Raw genomic sequence first — 27,481 nt, 5'->3', positions numbered from 1 at the left:
CTAGTGGGGTACACTGAGGCGGGCTCTAATGTGAAACACCCCAAGTCCTATAGAGGTGCTCCCCTGCACCACTCCGGGGGACAGCCTGGGCAGAGACAACTCTGTACCCCTCTGCCATCGGACAGTGGCTGGAGACATGGCGCCAGAGACCCCAGCCACAGCCACGATGCACGCTGTGCCCTTGGAAACACCAGGCAGCCCGTCGCTGCCCGCAGACGCCCAGACACCGGCAGGCACGCAGACAGGCGGCAGGTGCGCGCGGCCGGAGGGACTGGGAGCGCGGCTGCCCGCGGGCCGCGAAGCCGGCCGGGCGCCCCCTGGAGGGTAGTGGGAGAGGGGCCCTGGGCGCGAGGGGGCGGGGGGCGGCGCGCGGGGAGGCGCCCAGAAACTCCCAAACGGACGCGGCGGCGCCGGGCGGACGCAGGGCCGCGCCAAGGGCCGGAGGGACGCACAGGCGGGCAGTCGCCCGGAAAGCGGCGCAGCCTCGGGCGCCTCCCCGGCGAAGGCGGCCGACTCTCGCCCGCAGCGCGGGAGGGGCGGGGGCGCAGAGGCAGGAGGCGCCGTCGGGGACCTCCCCTTGCCCCGCCCCCCGGTCTGCGCCCTTGGCCGCCCGCGCGTTGTTGGTTTCGGGTTGTCAGGCAGCGGCGGCGGCGCAGGGAAGCTGCGAGGGACCCGGCGGCGGTGGGGGTGCGGCTCGGCCATGCCCGCTGTCGCGGCCTGAGCCCCTCCACCCGCCGCAAGCATGAAGGACAGTGGGGACTCCAAGGACCAACAGCTCATGGTGAGACCCCGACAACCTCCTCCTCGCCCCCCATTCATAGCCCCGGAAACCCAGCCTCTGGCTTGGCCGCGGTCACAGCTGCCTTGTCCCCTCAACCCCACTAAGAGGACACTGAGGGTCAGGGATGGGACTGTCAGAGCAACTTTCCACAAGTCCTGGATGTCAAGAAGGAAGGTCTCGTGGCCATCCTGCTGAGGCCTAAAGTCAGCCTAGCTTCAACCTCACTCCCGCCTTGCACCTTCCCACCAGGGGATCCTACCCGCCCCCCCATCCCCAAAGCTTGTGCAGATAGGGCTCTGGGGCGGGACTGCTCTCTGATCTAGAAAAGCCAGGGGGCAGGGCAGGCTTGACTTACCTGCCCAGAGAAGGAAAGTGGGAGTCTCCCCGTGAGCTACCCTGGAGCTGTAGGGTCAGGAGGTTAAAGGGATTGGGAATCACAGGTGGGCAGACAGGAGCCCCGGGAGCCAGAGTTGCTGGCATGGGGTTCAGAGTGGCTGGTTACTGGGTTGCAACACAGATGCTGTCCAATATTTCAGACGAGTGTTGGAAGCAACCAAGATGCACCCCCTCCCTGAGCCCTGTGGGCTGGGACAAACGAAGTGGTGTGAGTGGGGGGTCTCCGGGGCAAGTAGAGACTGAAGACAGACCCCTGGGGGCGTCTGGGTGGCTCACTCAGTTTAAGCGTCTGACTCTTGATCTCAGCTCGGGTCTTGATCTCAGGGTCATGAGTTCAAGCCCCACGCTGGGCTCCATGCTGGGTGTGGAGCCTACTTAAAAAAAAAAAAAAAAAAAAGACCGCTGATTATCAGTAGTGCCATGTCAAAGCACTAAGGGGGAGGCTCAGTGGCCCCAAAGCCACTGCCCCTTCTACCCCTCTCCCCATCCCCTAACTCCTGAGGCCTGGGAAGGGAGGGCTTCGTCACCAGCAGGTGGATCATTATGGAACGGGAGGATAATGGCACCCCCAGGCTGAGCTTGTGGCTCCAAGGAGGAGCTTGACCGCAGCCCCAGGAAAACCTTAGGCTCTGGAATATTCTCTTTGGCAGTTTAGAATGTGTCTCTTGAAAATGGCTACTTTGGCCTGAGTGGTGTGCCCCCAGGACAGGGATGGAGGGTCCTCCCTCTCCCACCCGTGGGGTTGGGCCGAGGAGGCCGGCAAAGATGATCTGACAGACAGCAGAGGTCCCTCGGAGAGTGATGTTCTCACTCAGCATGAGGGTCCATCAGCGATACACATTCAGCAGGTGTTTCCCCTTGGTCAGCAGAAGAAATGCACCCCCTTGTTGTCTGGGGGAGCCCCATGCACAGGATGAAGACCCATCAGCTCCTACTGGCTGGAGAATTGAGAGAGAAGGGAGCGCCCCATGGTGCTGTGCTGGGTAGGAATGTGGTCAGGGGTTGTTAGGACGTCAAGGTGAAGCTCCGGGGGTCCGGCCCCATCCTGCTGTCAGCCAGGCCTGCAACTTCAGCTGTGGTGCTTCATTCACAGATGCACACACAGGCTACTCCAGTGCCAAGGCTCCAAGTTCAAAGCCCTGGGGAGCTGCAGGTGCTTAATTTGGGCGTGTGACTGGTACAGGCTGGAGGAGCAGACCGCTCTTTCCCCTGGGGCTCTTTCGGAGCCCCGGGCTCCCCTGGGCAGTTCATAGACTCCAAGTAGCCTGCATGCCGTGGACCTGCTCCCCTCCACCCAGGCGGTGGCCTTGAACCACTGAGTTTTCCTTAAGACCAAGGAGTCCTGGGATGGCCACACGGGAGAACCCAGGGGGCTTGCCCAGGGGAATCCTGGGGTCCTCTCATCCTTCTGTCTGTCCAGCCCGGTCCTCTCCTTCTAATCTCAGGGGTCTGGCCTTCCCTCGTAGGTGGCACTCCGGGTCCGGCCCATCAGCGTGGCAGAGCTGGAGGAAGGAGCCACCCTCATCGCCCATAAAGTGGACGAGCAGGTACCAGGGCTGTGGCCAGGAGCCACAGGGCAGGGCAGAGATGCTCACACGTGGCAGGTCAGGCACCTGCTCACTGGGTGGGGCCGGAAGGCTCCCTGTGGCTTGCAGCATCACCCTTCCTCCATCCACCAAACTCTTGGTTATGTCATTGATGACATTGTCAAGGAAGCCAGGGTTCTTCTTCCAAGAAGCCTTCCCAGATTGATCCAAGGAGAGCTGAAAGCTTCCCTCGTGGGGCTGGGCCCTGAGCTCCCCAGTCCAGCCGTAAAATTGTCACATAACTTCCGTGTGCCTGTGACATGACATCCCCCGCTCGGCAGGTCCGCTACAGGTGGGGCGTGTCTGCTGCTCACAGAGCACATATCTACATGGTCTAGAGCTAGAGCCTACCTCCGGTTCATGTTTTGCAAAGGCTGTTCATGTTTTGTAAAGTCTTGGGGTATCTGGTTGCTCTCTTGGTCCTCATGTCACTGTGATGAGGTGGGCAGGGCGAGTCCCACCCCCCATCTGCACAGGAGGCAAATATTTACCAAGTAGCCACAACACACTGGGGCAGCACTCAGAGCTGGAAACCACAGTGAGCAGAAAAGACCCTGCCCTCGCTCCAGTACCTTCCGGTCCCGCACAGGGAGACAAAGCGCTAATCAGAGAATTAGCCCCAACAAGGGCTGCAGAGAATTAACCCCAACAAGGGCTGCAGAGAAATGCGTGGCGCTGTGAGGGGGGCTTGAGCCAGCACAGAGGTCAGGGAGGGCTCCCTTAGGAGATGGTGCTTGAGCTAAAACAAGAGAAGAGGAGGGTACTTCGGAGGTGCGTGAAGGGGAGACACTTCACCCGGAGGGACCAGCAGGTGCAAAGGCAAAGGGTAACAGAAAAGGCCTGTGTGGCTGCAGCAGGAACTAGAGGGCGGAGAGGCCTGAGGTGAGGCGGGGGACGTGGCAGGGGCCCGACCGCACACTCTTAGACCATGGCCAGGATGTCTGGGTGGGCAGGTGAGGACGCAGGTGCTGGGGTGGGGTTGGGCACAGTGGTGGGGATGGCTCGGTGGCTGCCGCTGCTCGCTTCTCCTGAGTGTCAGGGCTCATCAAGATGGCAAGATACGCTGGCAAGTCCGAGAAGTCCAGTGGCATTGCCCCATTCAGAGAAGGGCACATGTGGGCACCTGCTTGGCCCGGGCCTGGGGCCGGTGGGCTGGACTCAGGAAGCCCAAGGGCCATGAGAAGTGACCTGGAGGCAGACCATCCAGCCCGCAGTGCCTACCTGCCTCTGGGCTCCCCTAGGGACAGGTGCCCCTTCCAGCCTCTCCTCAGCTCCGGTGGGCCCAGCAGAGCCCGGTGGCACCAGCCTCCTGATTTCAGTCTCTCTCTCTCTCTTTTTTTTTTTTTAAGATTTTTTTATTTGAGAGAGAGAGAGAGAGAGAGAGGAGAAGGAGAAGGACAAGCAGACTCTGCGCCCGATGCGGGGCTCAATCTCAGGACCCTGAGATCATGACCTGAGCCGAACCAAGAGTCGGACGCTTAACCGACTGAGCCGCCCAGGCGCCCCGCCTCTGTTCATTCTTGGGAAAGGGCAGCCTTCCTCAGAGATCTCAGAGATAGCAGGGGATGACTGGGAGGACCCTATGTGTCTGGGCAGGCCAGGCGGGAGTAGGGTGAATACACCTGACAGTCACGCAGGGTGGGTTCTGCTGTTGCCAACTGTGGCCTTGGACAGGTTGCTTCTCGGAGCCTCAGCTGCCTCATCTGTAAGTGGGGATGGCCACCATAATGCCCTCTCGAGAGGGTCTCGGCGGGTTAATGTATGCTCAGTGCTTCCCCAGTGCCCGGCACACAGTAGGAGTTTAATAGCTGTGAATGGACATCATCAACTAGCGACTGAAAGCTCCCCAGAGCTGCTGGGTTGGCCAACGAGAGGGGCCAGCCCGATGAGCCTGAAACCTCCTTCCCGGCAAGGACCACTCCCTGTTTATCCAGCTTGTCCCCAAGAATATCAGGTCCTCAGGGCTGGGACAATGATGGCTCTCTTTCTCGGTGGCTCCTGGCTCCCGGCCGGCGTGGGGGCCGAGAGATATTAACTGATGTTGATGGAAACGCTCTGGTCCAGGGTAGAGCCCACTGTGTGCCCACACGCGCCAAACACTGGCTCCTTTCTGTCCCTGCAAGTGGAGAGGGAGGGTCGGCCTGATCTGGCCAAGCTGTGTCTCTGAGAAGGTTCTGGGCTGGGCAGTCTGAACAGGGCTGCTCCTTTGTCAGCTGAGAGATGCAGGGAGGGTCGTCCGAGCAGCGTGGGCTCAGGGCTGTCAGCACAGACTCTGGGGCCTGCAGGGAAAGCTCTGGGCTTGTGGCTTTGGGCGCCTTCTGTCCCCACTGCATCCAAAGATGGCTTGCCTGGCCTGCATTTTTGGAATAGCTGCAGCAATTGGCAGGCTGGGAACCTCCTAAAACCCTGCCATCCCTCAGCTGAAAGAGAAGGCCCTCGCAAGTAGGAGGTGAGACACAGGAGTCCAAGAAACAGAACGGACAGCCCACTTCCCTTGCCTCCCACTCTGACCTGTCTCCCACCCCCAGACCTCTGTCCTTCCCCAGCGACCTGAGGGAGGTTCAGGGATGCAGGCTCAGTCAGCTTCATTGATGGGCCAGCTGGTGGGTTATAGCCCTGCTCCTTCCCCTGAGGTCTGGAGCCTGGAGGGCCTGCGGGGTGACTTTGGGAGCATCCCCAGGACACCATGGCCATGGAAGTCTCTTCCTAGCGGAGATGCAGGAGGGTCCAAGCAGCTTCACAGTGCCCTGCGTCCTCTGAAGCAGACGTGTGCTTGGAATGAAGAGTTGCCCTGTACCCACCTCTTTCCCTTGCTCCCATCATGGCCCGTGTGGCCCAGTGCCACAGAGGGGCTCCCCACCCAGCTTCTTCTGGCCTGGGGCTCTGGGCTCTGCTTCTCCTCTGTGTTGGGTGGGTTACTTTTCCCCTGCTGGTGCCGTTGCGGGCCTGGGGGTGAGAGAAGCCGCTGCATGGTCAAGCCTCTGCAAGCCCAGAGGTCACTGTTGAGGGCGCAGCCTCCTGGTGGTCAGCGGGGAGGCGGATGCCGCCACACCCCGCCCAGTGGGTTCTGAGCTGGGAGAGGTAGACTGAGGACTCAGTCACCCACTGGCTTGGGCCACTGGAAGGGTCCTAGGACAGCCTCCCCTAGAGCTAGGCATTGTTCTGGAGACGCGCAAGTTTGTAGCGACAGGACTCTGCAGAGGTGGACACTCCCACAGGCAAAGTGCACTCCGCGGGTAGGAGGCCGCTGTGCCTGGGTTCTGAGGAAGCGGGAGTGAGGGTGTAAATTTGTAAAGGGGTTGGTCTGGGTGCCTTGGCAGGCTTGTGGTCTGAAGGCCCCCTTTCAATCCAGGACCAAAATCATAAGACCTTCGGAGGTTTTTGGAGGCTAATGTATGCCCAGTGCTTCCAAGTGCCTGGCATCCAGTAGGGGTTTAATAGATGTTAGTTTACGTAAGGACTGAAATACAGGATGGTTTCGAGCCTAGCGGTGAGTGACACTCGGCCCACCTCCCCCCTTCCCGCCTCCTGTGTCAGCTCTCAGCCCAGTGGGTCCCGAATGGTCGCCTCCCCACCGATGTGTCCCAGGAAGACTGCTGCGAGCACCTGAGGTGGGGCTGGCCCCTGACAGCAGAGCCCTCCAGGATGCCATCAGTGACCGCAAAGGGAGGGCAGGTGCAGGCCGAGAGGCTGCTGGGGCCCCGAAGTTCCTGGACAGAAGCAGCTCTACCTCCTCCCCTCTATTCCCCGCCCCCAACCAAGCCTCCAGCCTGCTGAGCCTCCTCCCAGCTTTCCAGGCTGTTTACCTACCTGATTTAAGTCACCTGACAATATGTGTAATCCCATAATTGGCCTTTATCGGCTGCAAGTCCCACTGTCACCCCTGGGTTCCTGGGGTCCTGTCTGAGGAGCCACGTCCAGGCCCTCGGGCCCTGGCTGGCCTCCAGCCTCTTTGTCCTCATCAGAAGACAGGGTATTAAGAACCTGCCCCTCTGCACCACCCCCCACCCCCGCCAAAGGGCTGTTGAGAGGCTTACAGGAGATGGTGTGAGGGAGAGCCCCAGCCACACACCCAGCTCCCATGAAAGAGTAAGCCTAGGGTGACAGGGGCCGAGGGTCAGACACGAGTGCTGCGGGGGGGCAGCCCGCCTCCAGCCCACTTCCCTACACACCCACCCTCCAGATGCTTCTCAGCCCGCCCATTGCCCCGAAGAGCTGAGCCCGGTGGGTGGGGAGTCACTGGGAAGGCATCCGAGAGTTCTCCGCTGGGGCCGTGCGCTGCCCCCCACAGCCCTCTCCCCAGCCCTCTCCCCAGCCCCTCCCCGCCCTGGCCAACCACTCATCTGCTTTCTGTCTCTATGGATCCGCCTATTCTGGATACTTCATATAAATGGAATCTTGTACTCCGTGGTCCTTTGCATCTGGCTTCTGTCACTGAGCATCATGCTTTCAAGGGTGGTCCCCACTTCTCGGCTGTTGTGAATAAGGCTGCCAGGATGTAAGGATCCTCACACTTTGTGACTGGGTGGGTGCGAGGCAGGTGCTAGTTCAAACGGCAGATATATGCGGCCTCACTTCCCCCAGAGATGCTGATTCAACCAATCTGGGTGGTGCCTGGGAGTGCCTCCTACACCCTCCCTGGGGGTCTCCGATGAGGGTGTTTGCAGAGCCGTGAGGGATGCAGCCCTATCTACATCCTCGAGGTCATGCCTCCCCTCCTCCTGGGCCCCAGGGCCCTCGGAGTCCTGTAGGCTGGTGGGGGCCTGGCCAGGTGTGGCTCTGTGCTAAGCAGCCCGCTGGGCCTCGGTGGGTGTATGAGCTCAGCGGGCTCCTCTCTGGTCCTTTCCGGCTAGCCTGAAGGGGCCACCCTTCTTGGGATCAAAGACTCCATTCTTGAGCACTAGCAGGACCGTATATTTACAACTAGAAATATGACCAGCAACAAATTCTTCTTAAAGAAAAAGCAAACGAAATCCAGAAGCAGCCTCACAGGGTGATACCCACCTGGAGTCAGGCTTTCGTTTGGCTCTGCCTTGTTTACACTCTGAGAATAAAGGGGCTGCATGCAGGTTCCCTGGTCAGGAGATGGAGTCCCTGAGACTGGGGCCTTCCCAGATTCTGATTCTCTGCTGGGGATCCTGAGTAGGCTGGATGTGTTGGTATGATTTCTTCTTTCAAGGCGATGGCCCCGTTGGCCCTCCCTGGCTTCCAACTGGGAAGAACTTGGGCCCAGAGAGGCGATGCCGTTTCCTCAAGGTCGCACAGCAGTGTTGACCCGAAACCCAATTTAGGGCACCCCTTCCCTTGAAGATCTTCACTGCCAGTCTTGGAGGCTCGAAGAGGAAGGATCTAGGTCGGAGGTTTTCAATTGGGGGCAATTTTGTCCTCCAGGGGGCATCTGGGAACGCCACAGCTGGGAGGGAGTTGTGTTGTTACTGGCATGTGTTACTTGCGGGGTGCAGGACAGGTCCCCTAACAGTGATCCAGCCCAGAGGGTCAATAGTGCCAAGACTGAGCAACCCTGGCCTACGTCTCACCCTTTGGAAGCCAGGAAGGAGCCAGTTAAAACTGCTAAGCGGATCAGGGCTCCAGCAGCTTCAGTGGTGTGTAGCAGGAAGAACTGTTAGGCTTTGTTCAGGGTATTTCTCACCTGGGAGATGCTGGGGAGGAGCCCGGTTCTTCACAGGCACAGAGTTTACAGACACTGTCCCCCTAGCCTGAGGCCCCCTCCTTCCCTACGGATCTCAGGTGTCCGGGCTCAAAGTCTGGAACGATGGAAAGGTCAAAATCTGCACTGAATGAAGAGCAGGTCTGAGAGGGAGGCAGTGGGGGGCCTCTGCTGAGTCAGGAGGCCTGGCCCTGCGGGGGCAGAGCCCACCTTCCCTGCTCCTGGCCCTGCCTCCTGCCCTCTCGCCAGAGTGGGGAGGCCCCTGTGTATACGGTGCAATCCACGTCCCCACTGAAGCCTCCTAGGGGCAGGTGGCCAGGGTGCCATGGGCGGGAACATGTATGACCTGGGGATTGTGAAAGAGAGGGCCCCCATGCTGAGCCCACCACCTCGGGGGGCTGAGGGAGGGGCTGAGGCTACCCACCTTTACAAGCGCCACCCTCCTCTCCTCCCCGCAGCAGGTGAGCCTGCTGCGGGTGGTGTAGGGTTTGCAAGCCTGAAGTAATGAAGTACCACAGACATCGATTCTTCCACCATCCTGGAGGCCAGAAATCTGGAGGGTTGGCTCCTTCTGAGGGTCCCGAGGGAAGGGTCCATCCAGGCCTCTCTCCTCGGCTTGCAGATGGCTCTCTGGTCCCTGTGGCTCTTAAGGTCCTCTTCCTTTGATGTGTGTCTCTGTCCAAACTTCGCCTTTCCAGAAGGATACCGGTCATACCGGATTTGGGGCCACCCTACTCCCATGTGACCTCATCTTAAGTAGGTACCTCTGCAATGACCCTGCTCCCAAACAAAGTCACGTTCTGAGGTTCTGGGGCGGGGGAGCTAGGACTTCAACGTTTGAATTTGGGGAGGACACAGTCCAGCCCATACCAGGTGGGCATTGGCCCGGCCAGGCTGCTTTTGGTCCGCTCATTCACTTGGGAGGCAGGGGTGGGCGGCCTGGTGGTCGGGAGCTTGGATTCTGGGACCACACAGCTCCCAGGCGAGCCAGCTCTGTGCTTGGCTGCGCAACTTTGGGACATTACCAATATGAGTCCTCATTACGATGGAGGGATCCTAAGAGTTTCTGGGAAAATGTGTGCAAAGCACTTAGCACCACGCCTGGTACGCACAGACCTCCCCCAAAGGCAGCTTTATGCAGCCAACATTGCTCGGGCAGAGGCTGGGCGCCGGCCAGGATAACATTTAGGGGGTGCGTTGGAGGCTGTGCAGGGGCCGGGGACAGCATGTGCTCACAGAGGGGGCCCAGACGGCTCACCTCTATGGCCATCTTGGGCCCGTGCTCTGGAGATCCGGGGAGCGAGGACAGGTGTGGAGGTCCCTGAGCTCTCCTCCCAACCCTGCATTTCTCACAGGAACTGCCCTCCCGCTGGGGATTCTGAGCGGAGAACCGCTGCCCACAGCCTGCCTCTCACCCCATGGCCTTGCTCACGGTTTTCTCTAGAATGCTCCCCTCATCTCACATCTCTCTGCCAATTCCTGCTGATCCTCTAAGAATCAGTGCTGGCACCACCTCCTGCAGGAAGCCTTCCTGGGGTGGTACCGTGGATCAGTGCCCCTCCCTACGCTCTGACTGCCTCCTGCAGAGTCAGACCTGGGGAAACCACATCTCACTTTCTCTCTCCGGGGGCCTCGCCTACTGCCTGGGACATAGAAGCTTCCCCTGCCCTGCATGCCCTGTGCCACTCTCTAGGGCAGCAACCCAGAGCCCCCCTCCCCACCCCTTCCTGGTTCAGCCCCAGTTCACCTGGCTGAGGGGCACAAGGCCTTCCTTGTATGCCAGAGTGGACAGGGATGGGGGTGATGCTCGGGAGGTGGGGCGTGGGCTGGGGACCCAGGCAGATGGGGAGCCAGACAAAGACCTCTTTAAGAGGGGTCGTGGCAGCTGGCTGACAATGTACTGATTCAGGAGCCCAGATGTCAAAGGAACCAAATGTCCAGGGGGCCATGAACTTGGCAGTGCCCGGAGGTTGTTTGAAGGTGATCAGTTTGTGATGAGCCTCAGTGCGTGCTGCTCACCCTCCCCTGCACCGAAGGCCCCCAGAGGGTGCCCCTCTGGCTGCCGGCCCTGCCCATGTCAGCAGGAGGGCTGGTGCCCGAGGGGTTAGAGCGGGATCGGCTGGTCGGGCTCCTGTTGCCGCCTCCCACTGGGACCCGTGCCAGGGGACTCGTAGGCAGCGTTATCTTCGTTTGGGTCTGAAACTTGATCAGGGCTTATGCTGCTGGCTTTAGGGCCTGAGACGGGAACTGGATCCTGGAGGAGGCTGATAGGGCAGTGGGGCTGAAGCCCTGGGGAGGTGGCTGGGGACAGGTGGGCACCCCAAGTAACAGTTGCAGGCCCAGATACCCAGCACTCAGCTCACCGTGACCACCCAGCCTCTGGCAAGCTGTGAGGGGACCAAGTCAGTGGCCTCATTCTTTCCCTGCACAAAGCCCCTACCCAGCCTGTCTGGAGCTGTCCCCCCTAACTGGCTTACCTGAAACTACCTGGTTGGATGAGACTTCCAGGTGAAACTCCTGGGGCCAGGCCTCCGGGGGACATGGTTGCCTCACCCCTCCCCTCCGTCCTCCCTGCTCCATGAGATTCCCCGGAGAGGGCCCCGCTGGGACCCTGGGCATCTTAGACCAGTCTGCATGCAGTGAGCCCAGGTGTGTACCTACTGCACACGTCCAGGCAGTGAAGGAGTGGGGCTTGTCTTCAGCACACACCTAAGTGCGGAGAGGAGTCTGGTGGGAGTCCCACACAGTGGCCACCCCCGGGAGTGTACCTCTTAAGTCCTGGTGCTCGAAGGGGGGCACCCCCTGAGGGACCCGCTGTGGGTCTCCCAACCCCACAGAGCTGGGCTGAGATCCAGGCTGGCTTCCTGCTGCCTCTCCGTCAGCCCCCTCTGTCCCTCGCGGTGACTGCCACTCATGCCTTTTCAGGGCTGTCACTGGCCCCAGCTCCCCTGCTGGCCCAGGAGGTGAGTTCAGTCACTCTCTGTGCACCCTGAGACAGCACTAGGACAGCCCGTCCTCCTCAGTGCCTGGGGCTTTGTTAGGACTCAGTTTACCTCCTCGGTCAGCATCTCCTCACAGAGTCGGATTAGGTAGGGCCAGTGCGCACAGTGGGTGCTGGGGCCTCAACTTGGCTGGGGGACACCCTCCCACCGCCACACCCCACCCCAGCAGAGGGCGTGCGTGAGAGCAGGTTCACAATGGTGGACAGGGGGCCCAGGAGCCAGACCACCAGGGCTCCCGTCCTGGCTCCACCGTTCCTTAGCTATGTGACTTTGGGCCTCGATGTCCCCATCTGAGGGTAATGAGTTTGTGGGAAAGGGCTCAGTGAAGATGAGCTATCGTTATTACGTACCGGGAGGAGGGGCTGGGTGTGAAGGCGCCCACTCCCTCGTCTTTACCACCTGCGCTCCAACTGGGAGTGGAGGGCGCCATGAGGCTGCCACGCTGGCTGCGACCACCGCCCAGCCCTGGAGCACAGCCGAGACTTGTTTTGCCCTCGCTGTCCAGCATGAGCAGCAGGTGCTCCCAAACACAGAGCTGCCTCTCATGGGGCACCCTGATGGGGCGGCCAGGGCGGAGGACAGGGACCCGACCTGGAGGCTCAGCTCCCGAGGGGACTCAGGCAGGCGCAGAGCCCGTGGCATCCTGGTGGCCCGCTCCTCGGTGAGGGTGGGGTGGCCCATCACCTGCATCACCCCCGCTGTCCCTCCTCACTTCCCCTTGAATGCAGACCCTTGAACACTTAGTATATGCCTGGTGCTGTGCCCCCACACACCGTACACATTAGCTCATGGGGTCTTCATAGTCCAGCAGGCAGATAATACTCCTGTCCCATCCGGCCGAGGAGGAAACCCAGGCCCAGGCAGGTAAAAGTGCTCACACAAGTCCGCTCTGCTTAAAAGTAGGATGGGCATGCGGACCTTGACCCGACTTGCTTCTCCTGCCTTGTCTTAAATCCCTCCCGACTCCAGCCCTCCCACGCACCTTTGAATGTCTTCTGCATTTTCATCCAGTCTGGGCACTGTCTCTCCCCACAACTTCCCTAGGCCAAGAACCTCTGGCCAAGACCCCGCCTCCTTCCTCTGCACCTTCCCTCAGTCCGGGACCAGGCTTAGCACACCCAGGACACCTGGGCCAAGGGGCAGAGTGGAGCTGGATGTGGAGCAGGCTTGGAGTTTGTTCTGGAAAATGGGTCCCTTGATCACCTTTGGAGCAGAGGAAGAGCCTGGTGAGGTCCCGTGTGTACCCTCCCAGCCCCACACACGTGCATACAGAGGCACGGGGACCCCCACCCTGCAGGGAGGGGAGGCCAGGATGGCCAACCTGTGCCATCATCCTACCTTCCAACCCTGGGCCCCTCCTTCCACCCCCAGCTCAGGCTCAAGGCTGCCAGGGGCCTTGATAAGTCACCCCAAGCCCCCCTCTCTGACACCGATGGACAGTCCCCAAGCCCAGCCAACTTTCCTCACCCCTGTCACCCCGCAGTCAGTGCTCCACCCCTGGGCCTACCCCCTGGCTGAGGCCAGGGGCTGCAGACTTCGAACCCAGATCCCGGGTTTTGAGTCCCGTTTCCCCCGTTTGCTAGTGTGTGAGCTTGGACAGGTGGCTTCCTTGGCCCTCAATTTCCTCATCCCTCACAGTGGGAATAATTATGGGCCTTACCACCTGGCCTTGGAACCGGGTGGGTTAAGTGAGTCCGTGTGTCTAAAGAGCTTAAAGCAGGTCCTGACACACCATAAATGCGTCACAAATGTAAGCCATTGTTACTGTTCCTCCCTCTTTGGTAGAGGCATGGTGTTGTCCTTAAAGGAAGGGCCCCCCCCCCAGGTCTGGGGCCCACGTGGCCTGGGGCACCGTGGCACTCTCAGCTCCTTTGGGGCATTGTCAGCGGTTAGAGAGGCTTCCCCTTGGGTATCCAGAGCCAAGCACCCAGATCAGACACCCCAGAGCTGATGGGGCAGGGCTGGGCCTGGGGCTCAGGGTCCCGGGGCTGCTCAGCTCCAGAACCTCCAGCAAGACCTACCCCACTGCTTGCCCCGTGTCCTGGGTGAGGAGAGCTGAGGCCAGCGTTGACATCAGTGTGGGCCTGCGGCTCCCTGGTGACTGCCAAACCCCCCTCGGGGACTTTTGCAGATGGTGGTTCTCAGGGACCCGATGGAGGACCCTGACGATGTCCTGCGGGCACACCGTTCCCGGGAGAAGTCCTACCTGTTTGACGTGGCCTTTGACTTCACTGCCACCCAGGTGAGGGAGGGCCTGGGCCCAGGGACATGCAAGAGCCCCTCTCTAACCTTTGCCCCCCTCCCCCCCAGGAGGGAGCCCTCAGGGGACACTGCCACTGACGCTCAGCCCTCCCTCCACCGTTAGCTCTCCGGCTTTCCCCTCTACCGCGTTCCCGCGCGTGCAAATGTGCACACACCTTCATGGCTTGTGCCCAGCCTCCCACACGGACACGCCCAAGTCAGTGCGCAGACGCTGCCTGACATGGGCACCCGCAAGGCACACCCCCAGGCTGGTCCCCATGGGAGCTGGAGGAGGGCATGTGAAGCCCATCTGGCACAGGGAGGAGTCTCGGGGAAGCTGACACCCTCCCAGGGACCCCTATCTTGCCCATCTGGGGGATGCTCCCAGGAGCAGATGTAATGCGTTCATGGGGCAGGGAGCCAGTCAGGGGGGCAGGCATCTCAGGTGTCCTGAGCTCTTTCTCAGGCTGGTGTCCCCCATGGGGTGAAAGCAGAGACCCCCCACCCCCCGACTTCCTGCCCCTACTCCTCGGGCTGAGAGCCCCAGAAATGGAAACTGCTCATGCTGGGGGCCAGGACGGCCAGTGGGCATGTACCCAAGGCCCTGCATGTACCCAAGGCCCCTGACGGGTCTGCTCTTCCCGGCAGGAGATGGTGTATCAGGCCACTACCAAGAGCCTCATCGACGGTGTCATCTCAGGCTACAATGCCACTGTCTTCGCTTATGGCCCCACAGGTGAGGGAGGGGCCAAGACCGTGGGACAGGACAGTATGCCCCATTCGTCCCCCTGGAGGAATAAGCCCCCTCACCCTCCATCGGAGAACTACTCTGGCCCCAGCTGAGGCCGGAATCAAGGATGTAGCTGATCCAAACGCCCGCAGAGCCCTCTGGCCCCCGAGGCCCCATCCCCAGCCAAGAACGCCATCCTCCCGGTCCCCTACCTCCTTGGCCATTTAGTGGGTGCCCAGCCTTGAGGACAGACCCAGGTGTGCCAGGAGCCCCTGTCAGCAAAGCCGCGCCTCTGGCCCCCACCCTGCTCACCCACCACCTTGTTCTTCCCCAGGCTGTGGGAAAACCTACACCATGCTGGGCACAGACCATGAGCCTGGCATCTATGTTCGGACCCTCAATGACCTCTTCCGTGCCATTGAGGAGACCAGCAATGACATGGAATATGAAGTGTCCATGTCCTACCTGGAGGTGAGCCCTCCCCTGACCCAGCTCAGGTGAGAGACCCCTAGGACAGCCACACGCATGCTGTTGGTCCCACTCTGCAAAAATCTGAGGTTACACAACCAGGTCAACATCACACAGTAAGTGAGGGGGCAGGGATTCAAACTCGGGGTCCTAGACCTTGAAAGCCAAGCCCTGCCTATTTTGCCACACTTCAAAGTAGCCTTGACCATGAGCAAAGACCTCAGCCACCCTCCCAGACAGCTCAGCACCTAGCTATCATCAAGGGCTCCTTCCTGAAAAGCCGTGTCTGCCCTGCCACGCCGCCTCCAGGCACTCCGTGTGCATGGGTACTGGTGAGACCCGCATGCGTGCACAGGCTTGAACCTGCCAGCCTTCGATACCTGGCCTCAGCCCCCAGCGCCCACCCCGTGGGAGTGCTCCCACCGGGCAGCGAGGAGACATCCCAGCGAGGTGGGAGCGTGCAGAGGCCAGAAGAGAGTGGGCTGCACTCCACCTGGCTCCCGGCTGCCCCAGCTCCGTCCGGGAGCTGATAATCTCCCGGGTGACAGCTCAGGAAGGGCAGGGAGGTGTTGCTGCTAGCCACACTGCTCCAGCCAGCATGGTGTTCACTCAACCAGCAAGAGGCTCTTGTGGGGGGTGGTGCAGGGAGAAGTAGCGTAAGGGTTGCCTAGCAACAAGCAGGGCGGGCCATCGGTGAGGTCCCCATCTTCTGCCCAGTGCCCAGCCCGCCAGCAAAGGGATCCCACTTGGTTCTGAAGCTTTCTGCATCCCAGGTTCTGGCAGCCCAATGTTTCCCTGTGGATGTTGAAGCCCCCTTTACGCCCACCCCGTAGAAAGGAAGGGGTCTTTCTCCTTAACCAGAGTTTCCCGGAGAGGAGCCTGGAGCTCCCAGGCTGGGGCTCAGAATGTGGGAGCTCCTGTCCCCTTTGTGCTCGGGAAGGATGGGGCACCTGGTTCTTGTCTGGACCTCCTGCCCTTAGTCTCCCGTTAACACCGTCCTCTGCTCCTCCCCCACCGGCCCCATCAGATCTACAATGAGATGATCCGGGACCTGCTGAACCCCGCCCTAGGGTACCTAGAGCTGAGGGAGGATTCCAAAGGGGTGATCCAGGTGGCTGGAATCACCGAGGTCTCCACCATCAATGCCAAAGAGGCAAGTCTTGTGCAGCCAGCGGGGTGGTGGAGAGGGCCATTCACCCCTCTGGGGGGCAGGAGGGGACACGGGACTGCAGCTAAGGCAGCGCTGCCCACTCAGCTGGGGCTGGGGCTGTGGCAGACAGTCCTGTGTCTCTCCCTCTCTCTCTCTCTTTGTCCTCTCTCTCTCTCTCTCTCTCTCTCTCACACACACACACACACACACACACAGTCCTGTATCCAAGCAGGGGGCTCTCACCTGCCTCCATGGCCCCTGGCTGCACTAACCCTGGGGGATGAAAGAGGCCACCAGCCTCCAGATGCCCCCCCCCAACCTGGGCCCCTTCCCAACCTCCAAGATGCAGGACGTGGGAGCAACCTGACGGATCCCCCAGAGAGGTGTCCTTCCCACCCACCCACCTAGATCATGCAGCTGCTGATGAAGGGCAACCGGCAGAGGACCCAGGAGCCCACGGCTGCCAACCAGACGTCGTCCCGCTCCCACGCCGTGCTCCAGGTGGCCGTGCGCCAGCGCAGCCGGGTCAAGAACATCCTGCAGGAGGTGCGGCAGGGCCGCCTCTTCATGATTGACCTGGCTGGCTCTGAGCGTGCCTCCCAGGTGAGGTCAGCTCCCCCAGCACCGGGGAGAATGGTTTGGGGGGCTGGGGAGAGGGCAGGGTTGCTGACCTCCCAGCTTCCCCAGGAGATCAGAGGGGAGGCCATCCTAGGCAGGGTGGGGATGAAGGGGCCGCCTGGGTAAGGGACTGAGGAATGTCACAGAGGAGCATGACGGGAAGGCTATCTGTGGGAAAGGGCATGGGTTTCTCCAGGAAGGAGACTGGCCGCCCTTGAGGAGGGTCAGTGGGTATGAGAGTGAGTAGGCCCAGATGAGGAGCTGGGAGGGGGGAGACAAACGCCCCCCTGACTCAGGAGGCCCTGCCTACCACATCCAGGACAGAGGAAGACCCATCACCATCTGAGAGCATTTGTCCCCTACACTAAGCCCTGCTCACCTGGCTCTGCGGCCTCTCCCTGACTGGGTAGGCCCAGGTCCCCCTTCTTCAGGCAAACTGGGAGGTTTCACGGTCCCCCAAGGGATGAGGCCAGGTGATGTCACTGCTAGCAAATGCAAGGGACAGGCTGGCGGCCAGGGTGAATTAACAGGGTTTCATGTTAGAACACGTGGGATTGGGTTTAAACAGGGGGGATTCAAGAAGTACACCCCTCTCTCCCAGGAAGGCCTGAGGGCTTCTTGGAGGGACACAGTGGAGCAGCCAGGGAGAGGGGGTGTGCCCCGAGGCCCCAGCTTTGGAGGGCCAGGCAGCTTTGAGCAGAGCCTCCTTGGCCTTGACAGCGTCCCTGCAGGCCCAAGGAACGGAGAGGAACCCAGCACATCACACGCGTACGCTCTTTTCCCTACACACTCTCACACATACACACGTTCTTTCTTCCACACACGCACACACACTCTCTCCCTTATAGTCTCTCTCACACATACACACGTGTCCCTCACACTCTCTCTCTCTCTCTCTCACACACACACACACACACACACAGACTTCCCGCTTTCCCCTGAAGCCCGGGGCACCCTCTGGAGCCACATGCCCGTGGTCATGCCAGCTCTTAGCTGAGCCACCAGGGAAGCCTCAACCTCCTTCCGTGTCATTCTTGGCGCCGTGGGGCCAGCCCCTGGGGGAGACAAAGAGCCAGACTCTCAGCCCTCCTCAGAAGCCCTCAGTCCGTCACTGTTTTCAGAGGCCTTCCAGTTCTCTCACCTTCTCGAATGCCCTCCATGACCCTTGGGAAGAGGGCGAAACTAGGCCCTAGGTCACCCGCGCATTTCAGAGCCCTGAGGGAGTGGGAGGGGCTTGCGGCCCAGGACGGCCCAGGGCGGTGGTGGAGCCTGTCCCCTGCCCCGCGAGGCCGCGGTTCTGCCCACTGCCCCCCCCCGCCAGACGCAGAACCGTGGGCAGCGCATGAAGGAGGGCGCCCACATCAACCGCTCCCTGCTGGCTCTGGGCAACTGCATCAACGCGCTGAGTGACAAGAGCAGCAACAAGTACATCAATTATCGCGACAGCAAGCTCACCCGGCTCCTGAAGGTACCGCCGCAGCCGGGCCCGGGCGCTGGGCACCCGCAGGAGGGCTGCCAGACTTAGCAGATAGAAATACAGGCCACCCAGGCGCGTGGCTCAGTCGGTTCAGCGGCTGCCTTCGGCTCAGGTCATGATCTCTCGGGGTCCTGGGATCGAGCCCCGAGCCGGCTCTCCGCTGAGCGGAGAGCCTGCTTCTCCCTCTCCCTCTGCCCCTCCCTCCCCACTCGTGCTCTCTCTCTCCCTCTCTCTCTCAAATAAATAAATAAAATCTTTAAAAACAAATATAGGCCACCGAGCTACATTTGAATTTCAGATAAACAACAAAATTTGCTCTAGTATAAGTGTGTCCCATACAACATTTGGGACATACTTATACTAAAAAAAAGAAAAAAAATCATTCCTTGTTTATCTGACATTCAGATTTAACTGAGTGTCCTGTATTTTACCGGGTGACCCTAACCAAAGAGTGGGCAGCAGGGAGGGAAAGGCGCTGCACCTGACACCCTCCCCGCCCCCCGCCGGGTTGCAGGTCTGAGGGAACTAAGAGCTGCCTGGATTGGGGGTTCTGGTGGACATCAGCCTCATGGCTCACAGTGTCTGCTGTTTGGGGGCCCACCCCTGGCGGGGCCTCACCCGACTAGCTCCTTTCTTCCTGAAGCAACCCTAGGCATCGGGGGAATACTATTTCCATTTGCAGATGAGAAAACTATGCACAAAGAGGTTAAGTAGCCTTTCCAAGGGCCCATGGTAGTAAGTGCTGGAAGACAGAGTCTATGGTCCAGTATAAGTGTGGTGTCACCCGAGCCCACCCCCAGTCTGCTGCCATCAGTGTGCCCGCAAGCTGGGAGGGGGGACGGTGGCATGATTGCTGCCGTTTTTTTAATTTTTTTTAATTTTTTTGTTTTTTAAAGATTTTATTTATTTATTTGACAGAGAGAGACACAGCGAGAGAGGGAACACGAGCAGGGGGAGTGGGAGAGGGAGAAGCAGGCTTCCTGCCGAGCAGGGAGCCCGATGCGGGGCCCGATCCCAGGACCCTGGGATCCTGACCTGAGCCGAAGGCAGACGCTTAACGACTGAGCCACCCAGGCGCCCCTTGCTGCCGTTTTTAAGAGCAAGGAAACCAAGGATTAGGGAGACGAAGGGCATGCCTGAGATCACCCTGCTGCTAGTAATGGGACCTGGGGCTTTCTTCCTGCCACCCCCAAACCCCACACCCAGGGCTGTTCACATGGAACGAGGGAGGGGCTGGCCACAGGCCACATTCATCTTTCATACAGTGGTCCCCGGCCCCCCATCTCTCACTCCAGCCAAAACAGCAGCGCCATCAGCAGTCAGAAATGGGGGATCTGGGGGGTCACTTGAGAGGCCGGAGGGGATGGGACGGAGGGGGAGCCCACAGGGCATCTTCCCACTCTGGTTTCCAGCCACCATGGCTGCCGCCTTTCCTCATTCTCTCATATGAGGGGAGGGAAAGGAGAAGCCAGGAGGCCCTGACCCGGATCAGATACTTGAAATTTTCAAATGGAAATTTGGAAAAGAAACTGCAAGTGCGAAGGAGGAACAGAAGGAGGGGGGAATATCTGGACCCAGGGGGGTCCATGTGATGCTCAACCCCAGCACCTGTGAGTGAGTGTGTCTGTGAGTGTGTGTGTGTGACAGAGCGAGCGAGAGAGCACAGACTGGTAGGAGCAGGGTCCCAGGGAGGTGGTCCCCTGCTGACCGCAGCCCACCCTCCCCGCCATCCAGGATTCCCTGGGCGGGAACAGCCGCACCGTGATGATCGCCCACATCAGTCCCGCCAGCAGCGCCTTTGAGGAGTCCCGGAACACCCTGACCTACGCCGGCCGGGCCAAGAACATCAAGACCAGGGTGAGGGCCCTTCCTGGGCCAAGACTGAAGCCCCTGGAGGGATTCCTGCCACCCCACTCCACTCTCTCTGGAGCTGGTCACTGTGGCACTGGCCTCCATCCCCAGACCCATGTCACCCTGTGCCCTTCTCCGCACCTTCAACACCTGTGCACCTGCCAGGAAAGCCCACCGCTCCCGAGGGCCCCCTCCGCCTTGTTCAAGGTCATGCGCCCCGTGCCCCATCTCCTCCCAGCCCCACTTTTCATTTTCAGATGCCCACTCAGACGTTGACATTTTCAAAGCCCCCAATCTGTCAGGCAGCCGATGTCTGAGCACTTTCATGCATCCCCTCCTTCGCTCCTCCAGCGAGGCCAGACTTCCTACACTCCCATCTCGCCGTTTAGAGAAGTGAGGCTGAAGGAAGTTAAGTGACTTCCCAGCTGGCCAGTGATGGATGGCCCTGAGACTAGAAGTGGCCCTGCCTAGCTTCCGAGCGCACGCTGTCACCCTCGGGCAAAGGCGTTAGAGTCCCCGCGGCCTGCTGTAGGAAGCCTCTCTGGACCCGTGTGCACGGAAGGGTGGGAATGGACGCTCGCCAGATGGGACTTACGAACACTCCGGCAACACTGCACTTTGCCAGCCACTGTCCCGGGGGCTTTGTGTGCTATTCCAACCCTCCAGGAACTTAATGGGAGGAGGAGACATGTCCTTGAATATTGATAGTTCAGAATATTATTAACAGCTGGCAAGTGATGCCAACAGTAGGTGCTGAGGCAGCGAGGAAACAGGAAGCGGGGGTGGGCTGGTGGGATCTGGTAGAGCTCTTTGGGGACTGTCAGTGGGACTCTGAAGGGTGGGGGACACTCTAGAAAGGGGGTCGGTAGCAGTAAGCATAGAGGTCTCAAGGGCAGGAAGGAGATGGTCTCTGTGATAAGGTTGGGAACAACAGGATGGTTCGTCAACCAAAGCAGAATGTTCCCGGTGGAGCAGTGATCAAATGAAAATTGAGAGGGGCGCCTGGCTGGCTCATTAGTTTAAGCATCTGACTCTCGATTTCAGCTCAGGCCATGATCTCAGGGTTGTGGGATCGAGCCCCGCATTGGGCTCCGCGCTCAGCGTGGAGTCTGCTTGAGATTCTCTCTCCCTCTCCCTCTGCTCCTCCCCTCACTCATGCATTCTCTCCCTATCTCTAAAATAAATAAAATAAAGAAAATCTTGTTTTAAAAAATGAAAATTGAGATAGTGGTGGGCCCAGGTGAAGGAATTAGAGCATTTCTCCTGAGCAGTAGGGAGCCACTGAAGGTTGATGAGCAGAGGAAGCAGCATTTTAGGAGTAGGGGTCTGGCAGAGGCACGGAGTGTGATAGGTTTGGGGGTCGGAAGCCAGGGGGGCCATGACCGTCATCCAAGAAGACTAGGGGCAGAAAGAGAAAGAAGACCCTGCAGGCTGGCCCCAGAATCTGGGGTGACTGTACCTGCCCTGCCCCCGTGCTGCCCCCCACAGGTGAAGCAGAACCTGCTCAATGTCTCCTACCACATCGCCCAGTACACCAGCATCATCGCGGACCTGCGGGGCGAGATCCAGAGGCTCAAGTGCAAGATCGATGAGCAGGGTGGGCGGGGCCAGGCCCAGGGCCGGTTGGAGAGGGGTGACATCCGCCACATCCAAGGTGTGTGCATGGGTCTGTGTTTGTGGGAGCCCATCTCAGGCAGCCCTCCCAGCCTGTCTCAAATTGCTCAGGGGTCAGGTGGTGCTGGGTTCAAATCCAGACTCAGGCTTTTTCTGGGCAGGTGGCCTTGGGTTAATCATTCAACTGCTCTGAGGCTTCTGTTCAAGTGGCAAATAGAACAGTGATCTCTGTTTCAGAGACTTACCATTAATTAAGATTATGTGAAATCACACAAGTGAGAGATATGGGAGCATTTAGCTGTGGGGGGGGGGGCCCACCCCGGGCTGTGAGGCTGTGCTCAGCATCACTGGAATGGGTACCATTCTCTTGTAGATCTGTGTATTTGCTATGGATGGTTTCCCAACAGATGGCAGTAAAGTGTCTAAGGGGCACCTATGGGCTAGTGGAAACCCAGTTCATACAGAGGAGCTGGAAATCGCCTTTGGACCACAGCCGGAAGACTCAGTGTGGAAGTGGGTGTGGGAGGAGGTAGTAATCTAGGAGGTCTTTTGGGAGGAGGTGGTTGGACAGGAAGTGGTTTGGGAAGAAAGGGATGAGGGAGGGCCCCATGTAGGCCCAGATTTTCCTGGCCTGACCCTCCCTCCTCCACTGACTTCCTCCACCCCCACCCACTGGGCAGCCGAGGTCCAACTGCACAGTGGACAGGGTGAGCAGACCGAGATGGGGCAGCTGCGGGAGCAGCTTATCAGCGCTTTCCAGGAGCAGATGGACGTTCGGAGACGCCTGCTGGAGCTGGAGAATCATGCCATGGAGGTCCAGATCGACACCTCCCGCCACCTGCTCACCATTGCCGGGTAAGCAGCCCCTGCTCTGGGGCCGTCCAGGTCCCACCCCGGGCTTGGGACAGTAGCCGCACGCTATGGCCACTATGGTCTGACTCCCCTGTCTCCCTGGGGTGGGACCGCGGCAGCTGGGAGCATGAGAAGTCCCGCAGGGCGCTCAAATGGCGGGAAGAGCAGCGGAAGGAATCCTACACCAAGGATGACAGCGAGAAGGACTCGGACACAGGTGATGACCAGCCAGACACCCTGGAGCCCCCAGAGGTGGCCTCAGCCCGGGAGAGCATTGCCGCCCTGGTGGGGGAGCAGAAGAAGCTGCGAAAGCAGAAGGTGCCTGGGGCTGGGGGCAGGGGAATGGTTTTGGAGGCCCAAGCCAGAAGGGCTGGGGGTGGGGTGCAGGAAGACTCAGACCCGGGAGCTCAGGCCTCAGATCTTCTGTGACCTTGCTAAATTCCTTCTTGTGCCTCGCTTACTCATCTATAAAATGGGAGTAGTCGTGGTGCGGTCCTAGTGAGGTTGTAGGGGAGACTAAATCAATGCCTTTTGCATACCAAGGACTCAAAAAATGGTAGTCAGTATTTTAATCAGGGCTTTCCAGGTAACGGGATCTTTTCCTTCTGTTCTGGAGCATACCCAAACCAGGGGCTTCAGGGCGCCATGATGAGCTCTGAGGGCATCAGATGGGCTGGGGTGGGGCAGATATCCATGGGGCTGATTCCAGGGGCAGGCTGTGGTCCGGGTGGCAAGAAGGTGGGCACAGAGGGGCCATTTCGGAGCAGCCCCTGGTTGCAAGACCCAAGACACAGCTTCGAGGGTTAGCCTCAGAATGGGGAGCTCGGGGGGGCTGGAGGGGCGCGGACAGGCTCGGCGGAGGGCTTGGCGGTGGGGGTGGGACCAGCCCCCCTCACGCGCCCGCAGCCTGGCGCTGACCCCCAGCCGCCCCCAGCTAGCGCTGGAGCAGCGCTGCCGAGACCTGCGCGCGCGGGGCCGGCGCCTGGAGGAGACGCTGCCGAGGCGCATCGGCTCCGAGGAGCAGCGCGAGGTGCTCAGCCTGCTGTGCCGCGTGCACGAGCTCGAGGTGGAGAACACCGAGATGCAGTCGCACGCGCTGCTCCGGGACGGCGCGCTCCGCCACCGCCGCGAGGCCGTGCGCCGCCTGGAGCAGCACCGCAGCCTCTGCGACCAGATCATCCAAGGCCAGCGGCAGATCATCGACGGTAGGCCCCGCGCGGCCGAGCCACCCAGGGGCCCCCCCTTGACCCGCGGAGGGTCCCAGGGCACGCGCTGAGCCCTGGCCCTGCCCCCTGCAGACTACAACCTGGCCGTCCCGCAGCACCTGGAGGAGCTATATGAAGTGTACCTGCGGGAGCTGGAGGAGGGCAGCCTGGAGCAGGCCACCATCATGGATCGGGTGGCCTCTAGGGCCCTGCAGGTGGGAGCGTGGGCAAGCCTGGGCCTGGGCCTGAGCACCTGTACTGATGGAGGGGCTGATGCCCTAGGCAGTGCCTGCGGGGAGCTGGGGTGGGGATGGGACCAGGCTGGCCGGCACCCCAGGGAGTCAGCCCCCCTTCCTTCTTACCCCACCCGAGGAAGGCGCCTGTCCCAGGGCATTCTTCTCTGGCACTCGTGTATCCCGTGTGAGCCAGAACACAAACCCACTGCTCTCCCCAAACTCCTAAGCCGGGTTACAGCCCTGGCCACCTAGTGTGCCTTTCACCCTGTGCTGTCCCCTGGTCCGGGACAAGTCTTCTGACTGCCCTCCCCTCCCCCCCCCCCCCCCCGCACCCTTCCCTCCCCAGGACAGCTCCTTGCCCAAAATTACCCCAGGAGGAGCCACGCTGACACCGGAGTCTGAGCCGGAGAGTGTGAAGACGCTGAGGTCCGAAGTGCAGCGCCTGCAGAGCAGTGCCCTCCCTCCCCTCAGCACGGAGAGGTGAGGCCAGAGACCACCTCCAGCCAGCCCTGCCAGCCTGAGCCGCCACCTGCTTCACCGTGTCCCAGGGATGCCAACCCAGATGAGGGTTGATTGGGGAAGATGGGGCAGGAATGAGAAAGGGACGAGACGGCACGAGTCTGGAGCCAGGACGCCTGGCTTCTCCCTTCACACAAATAGCTCTCCCCTGGGGTGGGGCTGGGACCTCAGTGGGACCAGCCAGGTCAGTAGCCATCCATCCTCCTCTGCCAACCTCAGTGAAGCCAACCGCGTGTTCAAAGCCAGTCCCCGAGCCTGGCAGGTGAAGAGCTCCTCTGTGCCCACCCCACCCCCCATCCAGATCGGCGGCCTGGTGACCCAGGAGGTGAGCACTGAGCACCGCTCGCCCTGGGTTCCACTGCTGGGGGGGCGAGGGCACAGGGTAGACACCCAGGGGTTGGGAGGGAGCCCTCGCCAAATGGCCCTCACCCCTGAGGCCCCGCTGTCTCTGCTGAGTAAGACCTGGGGTCTAGTGCTGGGTCTAATGCCTTTGTCTTCTCAACCACTTCCCCCCGCAGGCCCCCACTCAGGACAGCCTGGTCAGCCTGAGCAGCCGGATCCACTCTTCCCCCGACAGCAGCGAGAATCTGTCGGAGATCCCCTTGTCCTACAAAGGTGTGCCCCTGCCAGCCCTGTCAGCGTGAGCCCAGCATCATCTAAACTGTTCCGGGTCACCCCGTCCATGCCCTCCTGCACTGCTGAATGCACCCACACCTTTGGCGCTACCCATTCTATAAAGAGACTCCAGTGCCCAGAGAGGATTAACCACCTGCTCAAGGACGCACGGAGAGCTGAGGGCACAATCCGAAGTCAGAATGGGGAACACATGACACTTAAGATCCTGGTCCCCCTTCCCACCCAGTAATAATTCTAAGAGCAAATACAGACGGCATCCCTACCCCCAAGCCCATTTTCTCAGTTAATCCTCATAATAACCCTACGGGGTTAGTTTCTCCATTCCCAATTTACAGAGGGAGGTAAGGCTCAAAAACTTGCCCCAAGTTTCTTAAATAGCAGGCAAGTGGGAGGGCTGGAATTGGGACCCAGGCCTTCTGGCTCTGCTCATTTCCTGCCTTGGCAGGAGATGGGGTGTGGGAGGTAAGGGACGGGGAGGAATGTATGGTCTTGACCCCTACGTTGGGTGCTCCTTCTGTCCCTCTACAGAGAGGAAGGAGATCCTGACCGGCACCAAGTGCATCTCAGTGAAGGCTGCTCGGCGGCGCTCGCGGGCTTTGGGCACCGAGGGGCGCCACCTGCTGGCACCTGCCGGGGAGGGCAGCAGCCTGTCTCTGCACTTGCCGACCAAGGCTGACGATTCGCAGCCACTGGGCCCTCTGGCCTGCAAGCGGCCGCCGAGTCCCACGCTGCAGCATGCTGCCAGTGAGGATAACCTGTCTAGCAGCACAGGCGAGGCCCCATCCCAGGCAGTCGGGCATGGGGGCGATGGCGCCGGGCCCTGGATGCGTGGCCAGAAGAAAAGCCCGGGCAAGAAACGGGAAGAGTCACTGGAGGCCAAGAAGAGGAAGCGGCGGTCCCGCTCCTTTGAGGTCACGGGGCAAGGGGTGAGGCAGAAGACAGGGGATGGGGTGTCTGCACTCCTTCATTGTGGATGGGGGTCTGGGGGCTCCTGCACCACCCTCCATGCCTCTGTCCCCCAGGCTGGCATAAGGGGCACACAGGGCTGGCATATGGGACAGATCCCTGTAGCAGATCCCATACAGCTCTGACTCACCTCACTGTTCTCCAACCAACACAGCTCTCCCGCCCCAAGACACACCTCCTGGGGCCCCGTCCCATGGAGAGCATCTCGGACCATAGGGTGCCATTGTGTGGACACCCAGCACCCGGTATCCGGCATCTGGGAAAGGTCATGCTGCCTTTGGCCAAGGTCAAACTCCCTCCAAGCCAGAGCACAGGTCAGTACCAGCAAGGGAGGGAATGGGAAGGGGGGGGCCCTTGGCCAGCCCAGGGAGGAGGCATGTTGAGCTCCCTCCACCTAGGGCTACCCACCGCTGGAAACCAGGTCCTCACAGAATATTTGTGGGACTGGCATCTTGGGGTTGTGCCCTTAGGGAGTTCAAGGCCACTGGGTGAACAGAGAGGGAGTGGGAGGAATTCCTAAACCCCTGCTCCCGGCCCTTCCCCTGTTGCAGGGCCTGGGGACTCCTCACCCCTCGCTGTTCCGTCCAACCCAGCTGGTATTTCCCGACGGGCTGCCCGTGGGCCCCGCCTGGCTCACAGCACAAGCACCCATGGCAAAGACATACGCTTCGGGCATACCTGAGGGGCCCTGCCTGGAACAGCCCTCCTGCCCCCAAGACCGGATGGAGTGTAGCAGAAAATGGGAGATGGAGGCTGGGTAGAGGTGGGTCACCTGCGAGCAGGAGCTCAGGATCTCAGAAGGCTGGGGCCCACGAGACCCAGGAATTATGAGGGTGCCTGCCCAACACCTCCATGCTTTCAGTGCCACTGGGGAAGGTAGGTGAACTCAGGAGGCATGGCCAGGATGACAGGACTTCCTGGCCTCCCAGCCCTGGATAGAACCCTGTTGCCAAAACCCTGTAGAGACCCGTGGCTGGACTCGGCCTTGGAGATGGGAGCGGGAAGGAAGCTGTTCATGGGACGGGGCCCCTGGGTCTACATCTGGGGCAAGGGCATCCCGGCTGGTTGGGGAAGGAGCCAACAGTCACTTCACATCCTATGGTTGGGGCAGAGGAGGGAATCTGCTTTTGTTACTTGGTAGTGTAACAATAAAATCCCATTTGGGTCTTGATGGTTATGTTGGACACTAGACCTTGTCTGGAATGTGGGGGTGGCCGAGACTGATTAAGAGGCAAGCCAACGCCTTCCTCTTCCCTCCCCGACTCCCTGTCTCCCTCTGGTTACACTGAAGCAACCTACAAATACCTGGGGGAGAGGGGTTTTTCTCTAGACCGTCCCCAGGAAGGGTGGGCCTGGCAAGGTCTGTTCATGCCCCATCCCACCAGCCTTTGCACCTGCTCCCTCCCACGGGGGGGTCAGAGACTTGGGGTGGCTCAGACCATTAAAAAGCCTAATTACCCAAATGGCGGTGGGAGGGTGATACCC

General features: G+C 60.3%; 1 protein-coding gene across 1 annotated transcript; it reads left to right on the top strand.

The window, feature by feature from the left end:
- The first annotated feature begins 742 nt into the window (after positions 1–742).
- Positions 743–26,678, top strand: KIF19 (kinesin family member 19). The gene is made up of 20 exons (XM_028112436.1): positions 743–781; positions 2,644–2,724; positions 13,565–13,675; positions 14,323–14,410; positions 14,739–14,875; positions 15,900–16,025; positions 16,431–16,625; positions 17,962–18,108; positions 19,852–19,974; positions 21,457–21,622; positions 22,263–22,437; positions 22,554–22,752; positions 23,369–23,639; positions 23,733–23,854; positions 24,222–24,355; positions 24,614–24,719; positions 24,913–25,009; positions 25,559–25,956; positions 26,151–26,310; positions 26,548–26,678. The coding sequence occupies exons 1-20, from the start codon at positions 743–745 to the stop codon at positions 26,676–26,678; spliced, it is 3,006 nt and encodes a 1,001-aa protein (XP_027968237.1).
- The last annotated feature ends 803 nt before the right edge of the window (positions 26,679–27,481 follow it).

The sequence above is a fragment of the Eumetopias jubatus genome, unplaced genomic scaffold (genome assembly GCF_037043125.1).
Source record: "Eumetopias jubatus isolate StellerSeaLion01/CBP00866 unplaced genomic scaffold, mEumJub1_p1.0 scaffold_10, whole genome shotgun sequence".
NCBI lineage: Eukaryota > Metazoa > Chordata > Mammalia > Carnivora > Otariidae > Eumetopias > Eumetopias jubatus.
Note: the sequence above shows the minus strand (reverse complement) of the source record. Positions and strands in the feature narration are given on the sequence as shown.

What these genes read in the sequence shown, in the direction of transcription:
- KIF19 (XM_028112436.1), top strand. Translation starts at nt 743, where the DNA reads ATGAAGGACAGTGGGGACTCCAAGGACCAACAGCTCATG. An exon ending in AGAAGCTGCGAAAGCAGAAG is followed by an intron (nt 22,753 to 23,368) that starts GTGCCTGGGGCT and finishes AGCCGCCCCCAG; the next exon opens with CTAGCGCTGGAGCAGCGCTG. An exon ending in GCGGCCTGGTGACCCAGGAG is followed by an intron (nt 24,720 to 24,912) that starts GTGAGCACTGAG and finishes TTCCCCCCGCAG; the next exon opens with GCCCCCACTCAGGACAGCCT.